The following is an 18,015-nucleotide window of genomic DNA, read 5'->3' as shown; positions in this document are numbered from 1 at the left end:
CATCAACCTTTCCAAAGCTTTTGATACAGTGCATCATACCTTGCTGTTACAGCGCCTCAAAAGTATTGGTTTGTCTGATCACGATATATTATCTCGAAAATCGAAATCAGTGTGTTCAAGCGGATGGCCTTGTTTCTAGTGCTTTGAACAGAACTAAAGGAGTTCCACAGGGTTCAGTACTGGGGCCTCTTCTTTGTAATATATATATAAATATATATATATATATATATAATATTGATCAAACAATATATCAGCACGCTAACCACTAGGTTATTGCACCAACATATGTTTTTGTTGAAAACATGTATTTCAATGAAATTTCAAAAACATTTTACTCATCCTAAACTTTTGAACCATAGTGTATGTATTTATGCAAGTATTTATGAATTTATGCGTATGTGTGCTTTGTAAATAATTATTTTGTTATTATATAAATATTATATATCAAAAATGCAAGACTTTATTATTACGCTGATGATCCAGTCATATAGACAGCTGCATCTACACCCAATTTACACCCAATTTGGCCCTTTTTCAACTACAGGTTGCTTTTAATGTATTTCAATATCACTTATTCGAGTTAAAGCTGTTTTAATTGCAGATGAAACAAAACTTATGTTCTTTTCAAATTCAAAACAAACTGAGCAAAAGCTAGGTTCTATTCCTACTACTCATGTCGCAGAGATTGAATTGATGTCCCAGTACAAATATCTTTGAATTTTAACTGATGATACACTTTCTTTTAGTTCTCACATTTAGGAATTGGTGAAAAAATTTAAAGTGATTTCAGGCTTCTGTTTTAGAATTAAGAACTGCCTTTCTTTTAATGCTAAAAAGAAGCTGGTTGATGCAACATTTATGTCGATATTGGACTACAGTGATGTTATCTGTTTGCATTGGATACTGTTTACCATGGAGCACTAAGATTTATAACTAAATCTTAGTACTAAATCTTACTTATCATTGTATATTGTATAGTAGGGTAGGTTGGTCCGCTTTGTCTATTCGTAGGCTCAGGCATTGGCATGTCTTTGTTTACAAATCTATATTGGGTTTACTCCCATCATATCTCCAGTACATTTATAAAAACCTTTCCTCAACTATGGCCTTCGGTCACAGGATATTTATTTACTGTCTGTTCCTAAAGTGCAGACTGCAATAGGAAAAAAAGGCTTTTAAATACGCAGCACCTTTTGCATGGAATAATCTACAAACAAAGTTGCAGTTTAAGGGATTGATTTCACTTAATTAAAAAAAAAAGAGAATAAATGATTTAGAAGTTGAAACACAGGCTTAAAGATGTTTTGAATAGTTTGTTTGTCAGTGTAATTTATGTTAACTGACAATTATTTTTTGTTTGTTGTCTGTTAGTCCCATGTGATGTGTATACTGCCTAATCTTGGCCAGGACACTCTTGTAAAAGAAATTTTTAATCTCAATGTGTCTTTCCGGGTAAAATAAAGGTTATGAAAATACACTTACTATGTTCACTATGTTCTGAGAGCTGAGCTGCTCATTTTGATCTTCTCAGACATATCAAGGAAAGTGCACGAAGGTCTCTTTCCCTCATACACACGCACTATACACTGTATAACTCCACATAAATGCCCGAAATTAATGACCACAGATGATCAACAGAAAAGATTTAAAATCAAGAATGCATTATTATATGGTGTCTCAGCTTTGCAATCAAAAATGTAATTATAATGGAAGTCAATTGGGCAAAACAGCCGCTAACATAACGAAAGGGCAGAAAAACTGCCCAAATTAAGACTCAAAATCTCCTCTGAGTGGATGAAAACATCCCCAACTGCACACTAGGGTTATAGTGCTGGAGATGTAAAGGGTAGATTTCTTTATAATGAGTCATATCTGTGTCTCTTGTCAGGGTTCTGTCTCTTCTGCAGCAGGAGCGTCTTCGTTTGAGTGTGCAGCAGGTCGTAGTTCAGCGCTGCTGTGAAACTCTCCCTCTCTGGGACTCCAGAGCTGTAAACTTTTCTCAGAGGGTCTCAGGACTCAACGGTGGAGCTTTCTGTCCAGCCAGCATTGCCTCAATTCTCCAGCAGTATGCTCAAGATTGTAGCCCTTCCCTTGACCTCTCTGACCCCACCACGACCTCTGATCCCAGCTCTGAGTCAGAGGTCTCAGTGGAGGACGTGTCTGCCGCGTCCACCAGCCTCTCCACCTCTCCGCCCTCGCCATCTTCATCCTCCCCTTCCTCTTCTTTTCTCCTCACTCCATCTGCGCTGTCTTTCCTGAAGTCTCGTTCTCCTCTGGTTGCCGCTCTGGCTTGCCTCAGTGCCAGTAGGGGTGGCGTGACCCGCGTGACCTCCTCCGGTTGGTCAGGTTTGCCTTCATATTTTCGTGGATCTGGACGTAAAGAGGCGGTTCTGGATGGAGAGCAGATCTCGAGGGAAGGGGAAGCCCTGCTTAAGAACTTTCCAATTCTGAGAATGTACTTGCGGACTATGGCCGAACCAGTCCTGGGGGTCTCATTGGAAGCAGATGAGGGTCTCGGGGTGGCCCTCTGTGGGAAGCCTGTGGTGGGGATGCTGTTTTCAGGTCTGCAGGGCAATGCGGCGCAGGCAATGGCTGCTGAGGCGTTTCAGCAAGCCCTGAACAACGGCGATCTGAACAGAGCTTTAGATCTGCTAGAGCTCTATGCACAACCGTGCAGCCAGGAGGGGGCACTGCGAGACAAACTGCTGGCTTTCACTGCACTGCAAGGTAAGATTCATCTAGTCCAGTGTTTCTCAACCTCGAGGACCACCAACACTGCATGGATTGGATGTCTTCTTTGTCTGTCACACCCATTAAAGGTCTTTTAGTCTCTTCTGATGAGCTGGTGATCTGAATCAGGTGTGTTTAGTTAAGGAGACATGAAAAATTTGCAGAGCTGGTGGTCCTCCAGTAACATGGTTGAGAAACACTCTAGTCAATGCTGAAAAAAAGATGGCTGTTTTAGTTTTTGCTCCTGATTCTTTCACTTGGTATTTGTAAATCCAAGATGTAAAAAACACCTGTGTAGTTACCTGTATATAACCTAGTACATTATTGCGTAACTACACTGTAAACCACAGTGCAACCAATAAACATGTAGTGTCAAATTGGTCTGAAGATCTAATGTGCAATTAGAAGATAGACAGTGAAGTTCCATTTCACATGGACTTAAATGGCCATGAACCCCTACTCTTTTGGGCGTGGAGTGCTGCGTAAAGTGGGTGGAGTGGGCGTGGCCACCTGAGCAGGGGAGAGAGAGAGGGTAAAGTCTAGATCAGATACACGGCTGACCGGAAGTGCATTTTTTTTTTTGTCACTGTGATGGTCGGGGTGGGAATAGGTGTTAAAAAATACAATTTATTGGGTAATTCAATAGATAGCATAAATAATACTCTCTACAACTACGGTTTTTAGGTTACTGTGATGGTTGGGGTGGGGGGACGTTAATAAAATTCAATTAATTTAATAAATAATATACATAATTCTTGATAACTTCTGGCCCCAACCATATCCGATTTACCAACTAAGAAAGAGGGGAGCAAGCAACAGTTGTCAGCTGACTTGCAAAATGAGACACATACCATGAGGAGACCCATGATTTTATAGTTTACAAAGTTAAAATGCAATGAAATAAACAGTAATTTAATGTCCTCCTGTTAATGCCCTGCTGTCATTGCTGTTATTCGTAATTAAATATACACGTAACCACAATTTGTTATGTCATTATAAAGATAACCGTGTTTATATAAACACAATAAATGAGGAGGACTATTCTCCTACTCAATCCCCGGGTCTGAATGCAGACACAGTGGATAGCATTGCAGCAGGTCTCTTGCCGTGTCTATTCCAACCATTAGCCCTGTTGGTAATTTGTATTAGCCCTCCATTAGCCCTGGAGAATTTGTAACATGTGCAAACACAGCACCACAGGTATAGGCGACATGTCTGAATGGTACCTGGTAAGGAAGTCAGCTGATAAAAGACAAAGTTGGTCAATCTCCAATTCTCGTACAGCTCTACCGACAAAAATGTTTGTTAACACACACAAATCTGTTAAAATCTCCAAAAAAAGTACTCGAGGATCTTTTTGAACCTTTAAAATGTATGCCTATTGAAGTGATTTGTATAAAAATACAAATAAAAAAAATCTCAAAATTGAAACCGTAATAAGATGAACAATAATGAGATGTTTAATTTCAGTTATTAGTTGCATCATATTGTTAAGAGCAATTGTCAATATTAATGGCTGTTTAGTTTAAGAATTCCTTTAAATTCATTGAAATTAGGGCTGCACAATCTTGGAAAGATATGACATTGTGATTTTGGGATTATTATTATTTTTTTTACGATAAATATAGGTTAAGTTCTGTGTCTCCACAAGTCTCATGTGTTTTGACCTGTGGTTTCTGGTCAACTATAATCATAACTCAACTAAATATCTCACAACAGATTAAAAAAAAAAAAAAAAAAACTGATATGCCTTGGAAAGCACTAAATTAAGCTCATACTTTACTGGAGATGCTGTGCCAGGATAATAATAAAATATTACAGATGGTCCTTGACAAGGCCATAAATAAGAAAGATTAACCATTATCTTTCTTTCTGTGCCTCTTTTTGAAGAATCCAGCAGTGCTGAGCAGTTGTTTCGTGTACGGGACTGGGAGCTGCGTGGACGTGTGGTTCTGCAGGGTTTGGACCGCTGGCCTTTACAACAGTGTTTAGATTTACTGCACTTCTGTCTCAGTGACCAGAACACCAAAGATCCACTCCGAGAGCAGCTTCAGCAGAGGAAACAGGAGCTGGACATGTATCAGCGGGTCAGTCTGACATGGCATTATTCTGTGTCAATATTAGGCTGATCTTTACGGCTAGATTTATTTGTATTGCAATATGCTTCAATCAATACTTTGTGTTTTGAGTTAACAAGAGAAAACAATTGAAGCATGTCACCTTCTGGCTGTATTTATTATGCTCCAGATAGAGGCTGTTTTAGAATTGTAATAAGTGCCAATTAATGCACAGATACACTGTCAATTTCAGAACGTGATTGTTAACATGATTTTGTTGCATAGATGCTGAGATTGCAGCCTTCATTGCCATGGGAGACGTGGCAGGAGTTGAGGGAGGAGTCAACAAAAAATCCTGAATCTGTCTTCAGTCAAATGCTGGAGGCCAGGGTGAGTCTATAGAAACCTTTACAATCAATCTTTTTTTTTTTTTACTACATGTGAGTTTTTGTGTAAAAACAGCTAGAAGAAAGAGTTAAAGAGCACGATCGAGAGATAAGCTATATTATACCATGCATAATGCATTATTGTCTTATTGTAGAAAAGCACTTATATTTGTGTTTAAACTTTGGATAAATGTGTGTTTGTGTTTGTTTGTTCTCAGGAATTTGAGTTGTGCGCCCAGTGGGTGCAGCTTTATTCAGTTTCTGATCAGTCTGGAATGCAGCTGCAGACCGAACACCTGCTGTACCTCCTAGAACACAATCACACAGAAGAGGCTTTCCAGGTGTGTGTGTGTGTGTTTCTGCTGGCTTTATTTGCATAGAAATTAGGGCTGCACAATATAACATTTTAGCATCGATATCACGCGGCTCATCGGAGCACATCACACCTCTCCTCAGGTCTTCACACTGGCTCTCAGTTACATTCAGAATAGATTTTAGAGTATTATTATTTGTCTATAATTCACTAAATGGCCTAGGACCTCAATACAATACAGATATGCTCACTCAATAGAAACCTAACAGATGACTCGGATCATTACGATCAAGTAAATTACAGATTCTAAGGGTTTAGTCAAAGCAGGGTGAATTAGCCTTCAGTAGCTACACCCTGCGCTGCTGGAATCAGCTTCCGGAAATGATCAGATGTGCTCCAACATTAGACGCATTCAAATCAAGACTGAAAACACATCTGTTTAGCTGTGCCTTACTGAATGAGCACTGTGCTAAAACCTGTTTTAATACATTTTAATCTGTTTTTATCTGTTTTAATATTTTTTTTATGTTCTTATACTTGTCTCTTTTATTCCTGTTTATGTAAAGCACTTTGAATTGCCACTATGTATGAAATGTGCCATATAAAATATAAACTTGTCTTGCCTAGTCACATTGCACATATATGCAGTGTTGGGTTGGGATTATAGTTGACCAAATCCACAGATCAAAACACATGATATTTGTGGAGACACTTAATTTAACCATCATTGAGTAAAATTTCAACATGTTCATGTGTTTTAAGGCATTTGTGAGCATTTTATGGGTTTTCGATACATTTTAGGAGAACATAAAGAGCATAAATAAGTTTAATAAAGATACATTGTATTGAATTAATTATATGATTATGATGCAATGCCGTTTTACATTTGATTAATTTCTGTACCCAAATACTGTTAGACTCTCCCCAGAAAATCCATAAAGCACTGTTTGTTTCACTTTAACATTTGTTCCATTGTGTTCATGACTGTAGTTTGTTTATTATATGTATATAATAAACTATGTTGAATATGTATATATATCACACCCATACAAAATCATCCGAATCGATCTAAACAATGACTTTTCAAATAGAGCTATTTAAGTCATCTGGTGAAATTGTATTTGTATCACAATATTTATTGGAGGAAAAAAAAAATGCAATGTCAAATTTTTTAAATATTGTGCAGCCCTAATAGAAATGAGTGTACTGTGTCTGTTTCATGTTAGTATTAATATTGTTAGTTTTTATGATATCTATAAGCTTGTCTGCACCAAAACAGTGACAAAATTTGCATTTAGAAAATATAAACCTGATATAAACATACAAAGCTGGCGGTTTGTCACTTTCTTCCAAATGGATTGATGCTTTTTTTGACGTCACCTTATACTTGAGTTTCTCATCAAATCTTGACCAATCAAATGCTCTCTAGTATCTGACATGTCCCGCCCCCTTCAAGACGCTTTACATTTGATACGCCTGAGCTAAACCACTTTCACTGACAGAGCTGTGATTAACAAAATGCTATTGGCTGTTTTTTAAAAAGGAGAGTAGCTTCTCTGTCCCACCCTCTCTTCATCTTTTGGTTGAGATTACGTCAAACATTGAATGAAAATGTACATTTCAAAAGCACTTCACGGTCCTTCAAGATCAAAATCACTTTATTTTAGATTTGAATATAATGAATATAATGTATATGAAGTCTTCTATTATGTGTATCAAGGCTGCATCTATATGATTTTTAAAATACAGTGAAATGGTAATTTGTAAAATGTGTTTACAGTATAAAAAATATGTTTTGTAATTGATACATTTTACATTGTGATGTGATGATAGAATTTAGCTGACCTTAGATTTTTGCTTCAGAAAGGGTTTTAATATTTTTATATGCTTAGTGTTGTCTGCCTGTGTGTGTGTGTGTGAGTGTGAAATTAAAGTCTTTATTGTCACTTTTTATAAATAAAATGCATTGTTTTGGAATAAAATATTGCTTTGTAAAACTCTTTTCAAAGAAAATTATGTAATAATGTCCGATGTAATAATGTCCCAATACAGTTGAAGTCAGAGCTATTTGCTCCCCTTTAAAAAAAAATTTAATATATATTTCCCAAATGATGTTTAACAGAGCAAGGAAAATTTCACAGTATGTCTGATAATATTTTTTCTTCTGAAAGTTTTATTTGTTTTATTTCAAATAGAATACAAGCAGTTTTTAATTTTTTAAAAGCCATTTTAAGGTCAATATTATTAGCTCCCTCAAGCTATATATTTATATATTTTTTTCGATAGTCTACAGAACAAACCATCGTTATGCAATAACGATGACCCTAATTACCCTAACCTGCCTAGTGAACCTTACCTATTAACCTAGTTAAGCCTTTAAATGTGACCTTAAGCTGTGTAGAAGTGTCTTAAAAATATCTAGTCAAATAGTATTTACTGTCATCATGGCAAAGATAAAATAAGTCAGTCATTAGAAATGAGTTACTTAAACTATTATGTTTAGAAATGAAAAACTCTTCTCTCTATTAAACAGAAATTGAGGAAAAAATAAACAGGGGGCTAATAATTCAGGGGTGCTAATATGTCTGACGTAAACTGTATCTCTCTGCATGCAGCTCCTGGAGGCTCTCTCTGACTCAATGGGTTTGGAGGTCAGCGAGCGAGCCCTGGATCGAAGACCTGGATTGGCTGCCTGTCATTTCCTCTCAGATTATCTTACCTTGCACTTCCAGAGTCAGATGACCCCAGCAAGGAGACGCCACATCCATGCCCTGCACCTTGGCTCTAAAGTGAGGATGTTTAACCTGATCAGATAGCACACTGAATCTCCTGCTACCAGATCTCTTGACAGTATGCCTGTTGCAGGTTCTGCTGACTCTGCCAGAAGCGTCTCGCCAGGACTATTTTTCCCTGCTCTCTGATCCGCTTCTCATGCTGGAGCAGATGCTGATGAATCTAAAGGTTGACTGGGCGGCTGTTGCCATCACGACTCTGCGGAGCCTTCTGCTGGCACAGGACGCTGGTATCACCACCCAGCACATTGACACCCTACTGGCTGATTACGCCCGCAAGGCTCTTGACTTTCCTTATGCTCCCAGAGAGTGGTCACGTTCTGGTGAGTTGGAGCAGTGTTGAAAACAAGCATTTATGTCAATACTTAAGTGTTTGCAATGTAACTCATCTGGTCTCTCTCTTTTTCTCTCAGACTCTGTCATTAGTCTGCAAGATGCATTTCTGCAGTGTCCAGCTCAGGAGAGTTGCCCATCTTCTCCAAGCCACACACCTCCTCCATCAACAGGTAAGAAGCACACCATCCTCAATGATCAAACCTTTTTTTAGTCGCACCAGATTTTGGAGGCTACACTACTAAAACTACTTCTAGTTATTCTAATAGTCCTACAGTTATGTGATGGATTGTGTATATCAGGCATGTCCAAACTCGGTCCTGGAGGCAGAAAGTTTCTAGTATATCTACTAAGAGCTTGATTAGCTGGTTCAACTGTGTTTGATTAGGGTTGGAGCTTAGCTCTCCAGGACACCAGCCCTCCAGGACCAAGTTTGGACATCCTTGGTGTATATGCTTTGCTGAAAAGATCTGCTTTTAATCTAGTTTTGAACTGAGAGTGTGGGTCTAGCCTTGGACACTATCAGGAAGACTATGCTAGAGTTTAGGAGCCATATATAAGAAGGCTCAACCTCCTTTAGTAAACTTTGCTATTCTGGGTACTACCAGAAGGTCTGAGTTTATTAGTCACTCCACATTTGGAGGATACTCTACTAAAACTACTTCTAGTTATTCTAACAGTCCTACAGTTATGTAATGGAATATGTATATGCTTTTCTGAGTCTCGGACATTATCAGGAAGACTATTCCAGAGTTTAGGAGCCATATATATATATAAGAAGGTTTGACCTCCTTTAGTGGACTTTGCTATTCTACCAGAAGCCCTTAGTTTATTAGTTTATTAGTTTATGACGACCTCATAGTTTAGAAGTCAAGTTTGTATACACTTTTTTTATTCATTTTAAATTTTTTTAGGAGGCACACCCATGCAAACACCCTCTAGTGAGAGACGTCCCAGTGGGAAAAAGATCCGGCCACTGGCCACCCCTTTCACCCCTCCAGAGAAAACCCCTGACCGCAAAGACTGGATCCCAGACCACAAACAGCACATCTGCATGGTCTGCCAGAGGGAGAGATTCACCATGGTGAGTAAGCTTAGGTGATCAGATGCACTCGCAATTTCATGTTATCTTGGTAAGTTTCTCTATATGAATTTGAGAGTCTTTTAATAAACCTTCTCTTGGGTCAGTTTAACAGACGGCACCACTGCAGACGCTGTGGCAGACTGGTGTGCCATTCCTGCTCCAGCAAGAAGATGGCAGTAGCCGGCTTTGACGAGCCGGTCAGAGTTTGTGACCAATGCTACAACTTCTTTCACACAGAGTAAGACAGATGCACTCATATATTTTATTAGCACAAGATTGATCTTATGATCAAATTCACTGTTTGCTCCACTTTTTCTACCAACCTTGGTTTCTAATATACACACTTTCACAATGTTTATTGCAGCTCAGATGAGGAGCTTGAACAAGGGGAAGGTAAACTTGTCTTTTTGCTACAGTACATACAAAATATTTTAATTCTCTTAAGAAGTTTTCAAACCCATCTTTACTCGGATTATTATGTTGGCTTGAGAAAGCCAACATACTGTTATGCTACTCTGTCCTTGAAAACAAACGTATCTCCTCCTAGGCCGTTCATGCCACAAGGCCCAAATGTGGTCAAAATGTGCCTTCTACATTCAAGATTGTTGCTATATCTCCTCATGCCTATAAGACTTATTGTTTTTTTAAATAAAAAATGTTAACTATTACATTTTTATAATCCGGGCATATAAAAAAATTATACAAGCCCCAAATTTGGCCAAAAGCTGTATTTAGATGCGTTCAATTTTGTTGCTATATCTTTAAGGTTTATCAGACTTATAGTTTTCCAATAAATAATTTTTAAGCATTATTTTTCTCAAAATATGGCAAGCCATTTTTGACTTAAACTCCACATTTTTTACGTATATGGCAAGCCATTTTTGCATGTATCCCTTTCACACTTATTAAGCATTGTATTTTCAAAAAAATACGGCAAGCCATTTTTACATAATGTTCATTGCCTTAGTCCCTTTATTAATCAGGGGTCGCCACAACGGAATGAACCGCCAACTTATCCAGCATTTGTTTTACACACCGAATGCCCTTCCAGCCGCAACCTAACACCAGGAATACATAATGTTCAAGTCCAGTTTTTGACACTCATAAAGACTGTCATAGAAACATTGGGGTTGATTAAGATCACTCATATTGCCAAGAAGCATTGATCTATCATCACTAACCTGTCAAATGTCCCCATAGCAATAAAACAGTATAACCTAGCAACCATTTAAAAATAGCAATATCTCTACATCAGAACATCGTAGGGACCTGGGCATTGGCTTGTTTGACTCATGCTAGCAAATGGGACTTCCTGTGTACTATGCATGGTAACAATGATAATGGAAGCCAAGTGCTAATAACGATTAGCTACATGCTATGAATGATTATCTAAATGCAATAACATATGCTAGAAATGCCTACTAAGTATTAGCATTTGAGCAACTGCTTAGCAACCACCTAACAATGCCATAATTGTTTTAGCAACTGCCTAGCAAGCACTTAGCAACCACCGCCGTGCTTCCTGCCAACTGCCATTCCCAGTCCTAGCGCGCAGTCACGTTGGCTTTCTCAAGCCAACATCAAAGTTTATCAATAAACTTTAGGTTCTAGTTATTTCAGAGTTATAAACTAAACTTTTCCCAGTAGCAGGCAGCCCTTCATCCATTGATGAGGTCTTGAATGGGGTGCTCAGTCTGCCGGAGGTGTCACGGAAGCAGTACCGCCTGAGTCCAAACCCAGCAGAGAACCAACAGCTGAAGAGCGAGTTCTACTACGAACAGGTTGTGATTTTGAGGAATGAAGTTTGGTTTAAAAAAAAAATTTCTTCTTCTTTCTCATTCATATGGTCTCTTGTTAAAGGCACCCAGCGCATCTCTCTGTGTGGCTATTCTGACACTACACAGTGATCATGCGGCCTGTGGGCAGCAGCTAATTGACCACTGCCGCTCACTATCCCGAAAACTGACCAATCCTGAGGTGGATGCACGTCTGCTGACTGATGTGATGCGGCAGCTACTGTTCAGTGCCAAACTCATGTTTGTAAATGCAGGATGCACACAAGAACCAGCACTCTGTGACAGGTGAGACATACTTTTACTTGTGTTCATAGAATTAGCCTTTTCATTTTGGAAGCATAAACTAATAGAGTGAGACAGAATTAAATTGCTAACAAAAATATTTTAAGGTTGAATTTATTTGATTAAAGTAATGAAATATAAATTCATTACTTTATGTATGTATATATATATATTATATATCTGTGATGACAATGCTTAATTTTCAGCTGGCTTTTCTCCAGAAATCCTTAAGAAAACTTCATAATAAGCAGATTCAAAATCTTATCGAGCCCCAACTTTTAAGACGCAAGTTTCTTTTACTTATTTTTTTTTTCATCCGCAGCTACATCAGTAAGGTGGATGTGTTAAAAATCCTGGTCACTGCCAACTACAAATACATTCCATCTCTGGATGATATTCAGGAAACGGCTGCAGTGACACGTCTGCGCAACCAGCTGCTGGAATTGGAATATTATCAGCTGGCTGTGGAGGTGAGAGATTTTGCTCAAGGTTTAAAGTATCAACCTAGCTGCTTTTCAAATTCATAATTTACTCAGCTTTAAGAGTATAAGACTTTTTTTTTAATAATGCGCAGGTGTCAACCAAGAGTGCACTGGACCCGAATGGTGTTTGGCAGGCATGGGCAATGGCATCTTTAAAGGCTGGAAATCTGAGTGGTGCCAGGGAGAAGTTTGTTCGCTGTCTGAAAGCACCAGTAGATCGAAACCAGCTAAACCACGGGCCGAGACTTCTGCAAGAGATTATCCAGCACCTGGAGTCCACCGTCAAACTCACCCTGAGCCAGGTATAAGAGACTTGGTTTAACAGGATTATTGACTTTCCTTACTGGATCTTTCCTAAAGCATTGTGTGTTTTTGTTGGATGTAGACGATGGATGAGGATATCCTGGCATCTCTGCGTGAGCTGGAAGAGGCTCTGTCTGATTCTGCTCCTCCAGAAGGCACGGAAAGTAAAGTTCAGCGCTGCAACTTTCATCAGGAGTGTCTGTTTTACCTGTTCACATACGGCACACATCTGAGCCTCATCAGCTTTTACCTGCGCCACGACTGCCTGAAAGATGCCCTCACCTACTTACAGAACAAGGTTCTGCAAACTGTGCACAGCATTTCCATTAAATTAGCTCCATGCTATAGGGTTAGCTGAAGCTTATCTGTTTTTTATAAAGTACTATAGAACTAGAGGCTTTTTTTTTCATTTATTCATTTTCTTTTCGACTTAGTCCCTTTATTAATCAGGGATCGCCACAGTGGAATGAACCGCCAACTTATCCAGCAAATGTTTTATGCAGTGGATGCCCTTCCAGCTGCAACCCATCACTGGGAAACACCCATACACTCTTATTCACACACATACTCTATGGACAATTTAGCTTACCCACTTGGCCTATAGCGCATGTCTTTGGACTTGTGGGGGAAACCGGAGCACCCGGAGGAAACCCATGCGAACACAGGGAGAACATGCAAACTCCACACAGAAATGCCAACTGATCCTGCTGAGGCTCGAACCAGCGACATTCTTGCTGTGAGGCACCACTGTGCCATCAGTTATTTTTTAATGCATTTAATTAAAGTGAGAATTATGAGAAAAACCATCAGAATCTGCAGAGACCGCAGTTCAGATTTTTTTGTAAGATGTAAACTCAGTATTTTCTGACCAATTTTTTAAAAGATTTTTATAGATTCTTTAGGAACATAAAACCAGTGAGAACAAAACAAACAAAATAATAATAATAATTATAAAAAAGCATATAAATATATGTAGATCTATATAACCATACATACATATGTATAAATGCATAAATACCTTTGTGTGTGTGTGTATGTATGTATGTATGTATGTGTATACAGTATATACACACACACACACACACACACACACACACACACACAAATGTATTTATGCATTTATACATATGTAAATATAAACATACATGCATAAACATATTAAATGAACTTCATCAAGAAAATAAGTAAATAAAATATTAAATATGAGGTTGGCAAATATAATCTCTCAATGATGCATAACCTCTAGAATTACGTAAATGTTAAATTATAGATAATGTTATTGTCATTGTGAAGAAAGCCAGCCATTTACTCCATTTTCAAAGATCTGTTTTTGTAATCGAAGTGCACGTGTCATTTTTTCCTATTTCCTCAACTTCTGCTATTATTTGGCCCATTCGTCTTTAGTTAGTGGGTCTTCTTAATATCTTTTCCGAGTTACAGCTGACCCAAAACTTTTAAACAGCATTGTGTATGTAATCTCTTTCTAATTTAAGCATGTTTTAATATAGGGAAAATATGATGTAGGGACAACTTGTTTGACTGCCTGTCAGTAGATCAGATTGAAATGGCATTTTTTTATTTTGCTTTTCATTTGACCTTTGTTTTTTATTTATTTCTTGTTGCTTTATATAAAAGTGTCAGTTAATACGAAAAATATATGTCTAAATATTCCCTCTCTCCATGTGTGTGTTTTAGGGCTGTTCGGATGATGTGTTTCTGGAGGGCATCTTTCAGCCCTGTCTTGAACGTGGACGTCTGGGTGCTTTACAAGGTCTGCTGGAAAATCTAGACCCCACACTGGAGACCTGGGGCCGATATCTGCTTTCAGCCTGTCAGCTACTGCAGCGCAGGGGACACTACCACTCTCTGTACCAACTCCAGCAGTTCATGATGGTACTTTAAAACAGCACACTTGTTCTTTCTGTTATGTCTGCATCAGCTTGCTGCAATACTTTTCTTTTTTCTATCTCTTTATAGGACCACATTCGTGCTGCGATGACGTGCATCCGCTTCTTTTCTCATGGTGCTCAGTCATACCTGCAGCTGGGAGAACAGCAGCGCTGGCTGATCCGGGCCAAAGAGCACCTGAGGACTTACCTACAGGAGCAACAGAGCCGCAGGAAATCTCACAGCTCCTCCTTCAGGAAGAAAATGAGCTCCACTGATGTCTCCAGGTGCCATTGATTTTCTGCTTTTGAGAATTGGTGTTTTTGATAAAAAAAAAGATAATTAAATGCATTCCCAGCAGTGTTGGTGCTCTCAAAGTGTTTACATACTCATATGTAAAAAAAAAAAAGGATGTATAAAATGTTTAAAAAATATATGCAGACACAGGGCCGGAGTGGGACTCATTTTCAGCCCTGGAGTTTCAACCAGACCGGCCCACCTCAGTTCATGACTGACTATATTAAAATAAGGTCATTTCCAATTCAGTTTCTAATGACACTATCACGTCTTTTTCAAGAAAACAGCTGAGTTAAAAATTCAAATGTTCGAAAGCCCTAACAGTTTATGTCTTACAATAAAAATGAAAAATAAAAATAAATAATAGTTTTCCCAGAGAGATTCGATCACGGGTCGGCGGCATCATAATGCAACGTGTTTACCACTGAGCAACAATATCGCTATTACAGCGAGAATAAAAAAGAAGTATTGAACTGTGACCCACAAGACACGGTATTACTTTCTATTGATGGCTTAATCTTTTTCTTCCCTGTTTAGATTTCTGATCAAGTTATGTCAGATTTATTAATGTAGTGAATCATCTGATTTTCATTGAGCAGGTGTATTATTCATTAATATTAATTATTCGAATTCGCTGTTTGGGGTCGAATGATGGTAGTGAGCGTTACATCATCATTAACGTTAGTTAACCTGCAGGCTGTATTTTGCTCATGGGGCTGTGAGAAAATAAATAACAAGAGCGGCGCTGCGGCAAAATAATGAATAAAAATAGTGAAGCTATGGTCAAATAAATAAATAGATGAAAAAAAAGTGCGACTGCTGAGAGTGCAAGCAGCTAGGGACACCGGCCCTCACAGCCAAAAAACCGGACCGGCCCACTGGGAATTCTCCTAGTGCTCCCGATTAGCCAATCCGGGCCTGTGCAGACATCATTATCATGCAAGTCTATAATACAATAATCTGATCATATTATTCATTGGTTACATATGACATCTGGTTAATTCCAAACCACATAGATATAAAAAGCTACTATTATTTAATTAATAGGCTATATTGAGTAAAGAGGACTGGATGTAAAAACGTTATATTCACATGTGCGTAATTATTCAGTATTATCCTTTCAATAAATGATTTTCAATTCATATTAAAATTAGGGATGTGCAGTTCTTCTAAATCGAATTGCAATCGAAATTCGAAACGTTGCAACTATTTAATCGCAAAAGGCTGCGATATAAAATATATTTATGTATTTGTTAATTTCCCCCGCCCAGAGCAAATGCGTGACTGCCGTCTATAGATGACAGTCTTACTAGCCAATTATGTGTGCACACTTACGTTCTGCCTGAAATATGCGGAACGCCCACAATAAAAAAAGAAAACGAACAGGAAAGCCCAGACGAGTGGGATAATGGCGTCTGCTGTTTCAAAAGCATTAATGGATGAATTAACATCATAGAAAAACAGCATTGGTAATATGGGAATATTTTGGTCAGACACCGAACAAAAACTGGTCATTTTTAAGAGGTGTCACTGAATTGTTGCTACAGATTACAGATTATTGACCTAAAGCTTGACTACAAAATTAAATCGCAATCGCAGTATCTGTTAAAAAAGTGCAGTTAGATATTTTTCCTCAAATCGCACAGCTCTAATATTAATTAATAATTTCATTAAAACATATAAATGATTAAATTATTATCGTTTACTCGCTCTCTGCCTTTCTTCTGTTCAACATTAAGGAAGATACAGTATACCTAATGTTGGAATAAGTGGTCTATTATTCCATGCATGTTCAATACAAACTCAGGAGGCAGAGATCAATTTAAAAAGTATTAGTAATTTATTAAATAGAAATGAATAATTCGATTAGGGCCCTGGGTCGCACAACTGTGTCTTATTGGTTATACGATGCTATCCAAGAGAACACACCAGGCGCTCTGCGAGTGTTTTCTTAGGACTCAAGATCCTGTTTATATTCACAGAAGATGGAGAAGGCAGGTTGTCTCCATCAGCTTTTCTGCACAATCTCTAGTTCCACTTTTCTGCACTGAAGAACTGGACCAGTTAAATGCACATGCTTAGAGACCTCCATATGCCCCAATATGTTTTCATAAATGGTTACACAGGATATCAGAAGCGAGAGACACACGGTATTTCTTTTTTTTCTGCTGCATATTTCTTGTTTAAGATATCTCTTTCTGCAAAATGCCTCATTAGAATGCAAAATACATCTCCTCAAGGGCCAGTTTCGGTTAACATATAATTTGACAGAGCATACAAAATATAGTATAGAGCAGGGGTCTCAAACTCAATTTACCTGGGGGCCGCAGGAGGCAAAGTCTGGGTGAGGCTGGGCCGCATAAGGGATTTCACAAAAAAAAGTCTTCAAATGTCATTATTAACAGTTTTAATTATTTCTTCTGAACATGAAGTGTCCTGAACATTAATAGAACATTGAATGAAGATTATGAACAGTTCTTCTGAACATGGCATCTTTTGCCTACTTCTTGCTGCCAGAGACTTGACAGCGCTTCTTCTCACAAATCTGAACCACATTTGGCTTTAGAGTGGAAGCAGTTGAGACCCTCAGTATGGCTTGAAGATGATCATCATTAAGTCTAGACCTGTCTAGACTCACTCAAAACTTCCATTCCCTCACCTAAAAAAAAGGCGTATATATGTATAAATAAAACACCCCACCCCACTCCAGTCACATCAGTCTGTACCAGTCTGTATCTACCTATAATATATATAAGATGCAGGCTGTAGCTAGGTAGGTGGCAGGCTGCAGATAGGTAGCTAAGTGGCAGGCAGGGGCGGGAACAGCTTACCTTGGTTCTGGCTGTCTTACCTACACTTCCCGCCCGTCACAGCGTCTAACAAAGGGGCGGGGTGCGTGGTGATGTCACCGGCATACCCGCCCCTTTGTTTACACGGCGGGCGGGAAATGCCAGTGACCGCTGTGTATGGATAGAATCAGCGGAGCGGGGAGCGCTCTCTCTCCCCGCTCCGCTGATTCTGTCAGTGTACAGCGGTCGGCGCGGGCCACAAAATATTGCACTGAGGGCCGCAAATGGCCCGCGGGCCGCGAGTTTGAGACCCCTGGTATAGAGTATAACAATATATATATATATATATATATTAAAGATTGACTGTAAGGTAAATGATTTAACATCTCTTTAGGTAAAGAAAACATAATAAAGAATCAAGGAATACGCTAATGAGAAATGAAAAAAAAAATCTATTTTCTACACTATGAATGCTTAAAAAAAG

General features: G+C 38.6%; 1 protein-coding gene across 4 annotated transcripts in view; it reads left to right on the top strand.

Annotated features, from left to right (window-relative positions):
- zfyve26 (zinc finger, FYVE domain containing 26) overlaps positions 1-18,015 on the top strand; it is a 48,398-nt gene that overhangs the window by 23,301 nt on the left and 7,082 nt on the right. For 2 of the 4 annotated variants that reach the window (NM_001305560.1, XM_087277518.1), the window contains 17 exons: positions 1,889-2,727; positions 4,621-4,817; positions 5,073-5,177; positions 5,392-5,514; positions 8,102-8,275; positions 8,352-8,601; positions 8,692-8,784; positions 9,526-9,695; positions 9,800-9,933; positions 10,060-10,088; positions 11,343-11,476; positions 11,556-11,776; positions 12,096-12,243; positions 12,348-12,557; positions 12,641-12,856; positions 14,254-14,451; positions 14,536-14,732. In NM_001305560.1, coding sequence (NP_001292489.1) covers positions 1,889-2,727; positions 4,621-4,817; positions 5,073-5,177; positions 5,392-5,514; positions 8,102-8,275; positions 8,352-8,601; positions 8,692-8,784; positions 9,526-9,695; positions 9,800-9,933; positions 10,060-10,088; positions 11,343-11,476; positions 11,556-11,776; positions 12,096-12,243; positions 12,348-12,557; positions 12,641-12,856; positions 14,254-14,451; positions 14,536-14,732 — 3,438 coding nt within the window. Of the gene's footprint in view, positions 1-1,888; positions 2,728-4,620; positions 4,818-5,072; positions 5,178-5,391; positions 5,515-8,101; positions 8,276-8,351; positions 8,602-8,691; positions 8,785-9,525; positions 9,696-9,799; positions 9,934-10,059; positions 10,089-11,339; positions 11,477-11,555; positions 11,777-12,095; positions 12,244-12,347; positions 12,558-12,640; positions 12,857-14,253; positions 14,452-14,535; positions 14,733-18,015 lie in introns of all 4 variants that reach the window. The other 2 variants (XM_087277517.1, XM_087277516.1) reach the window with 1 other exon arrangement.

The sequence above is a fragment of the Danio rerio genome, chromosome 13 (assembly GCF_052040795.2).
Source record: "Danio rerio strain M-AB ecotype USA chromosome 13, GRCz13ab, whole genome shotgun sequence".
NCBI classification, from domain to species: Eukaryota; Metazoa; Chordata; class Actinopteri; order Cypriniformes; family Danionidae; genus Danio; species Danio rerio.
This window is presented reverse-complemented; position numbering and strand designations above follow the sequence as displayed.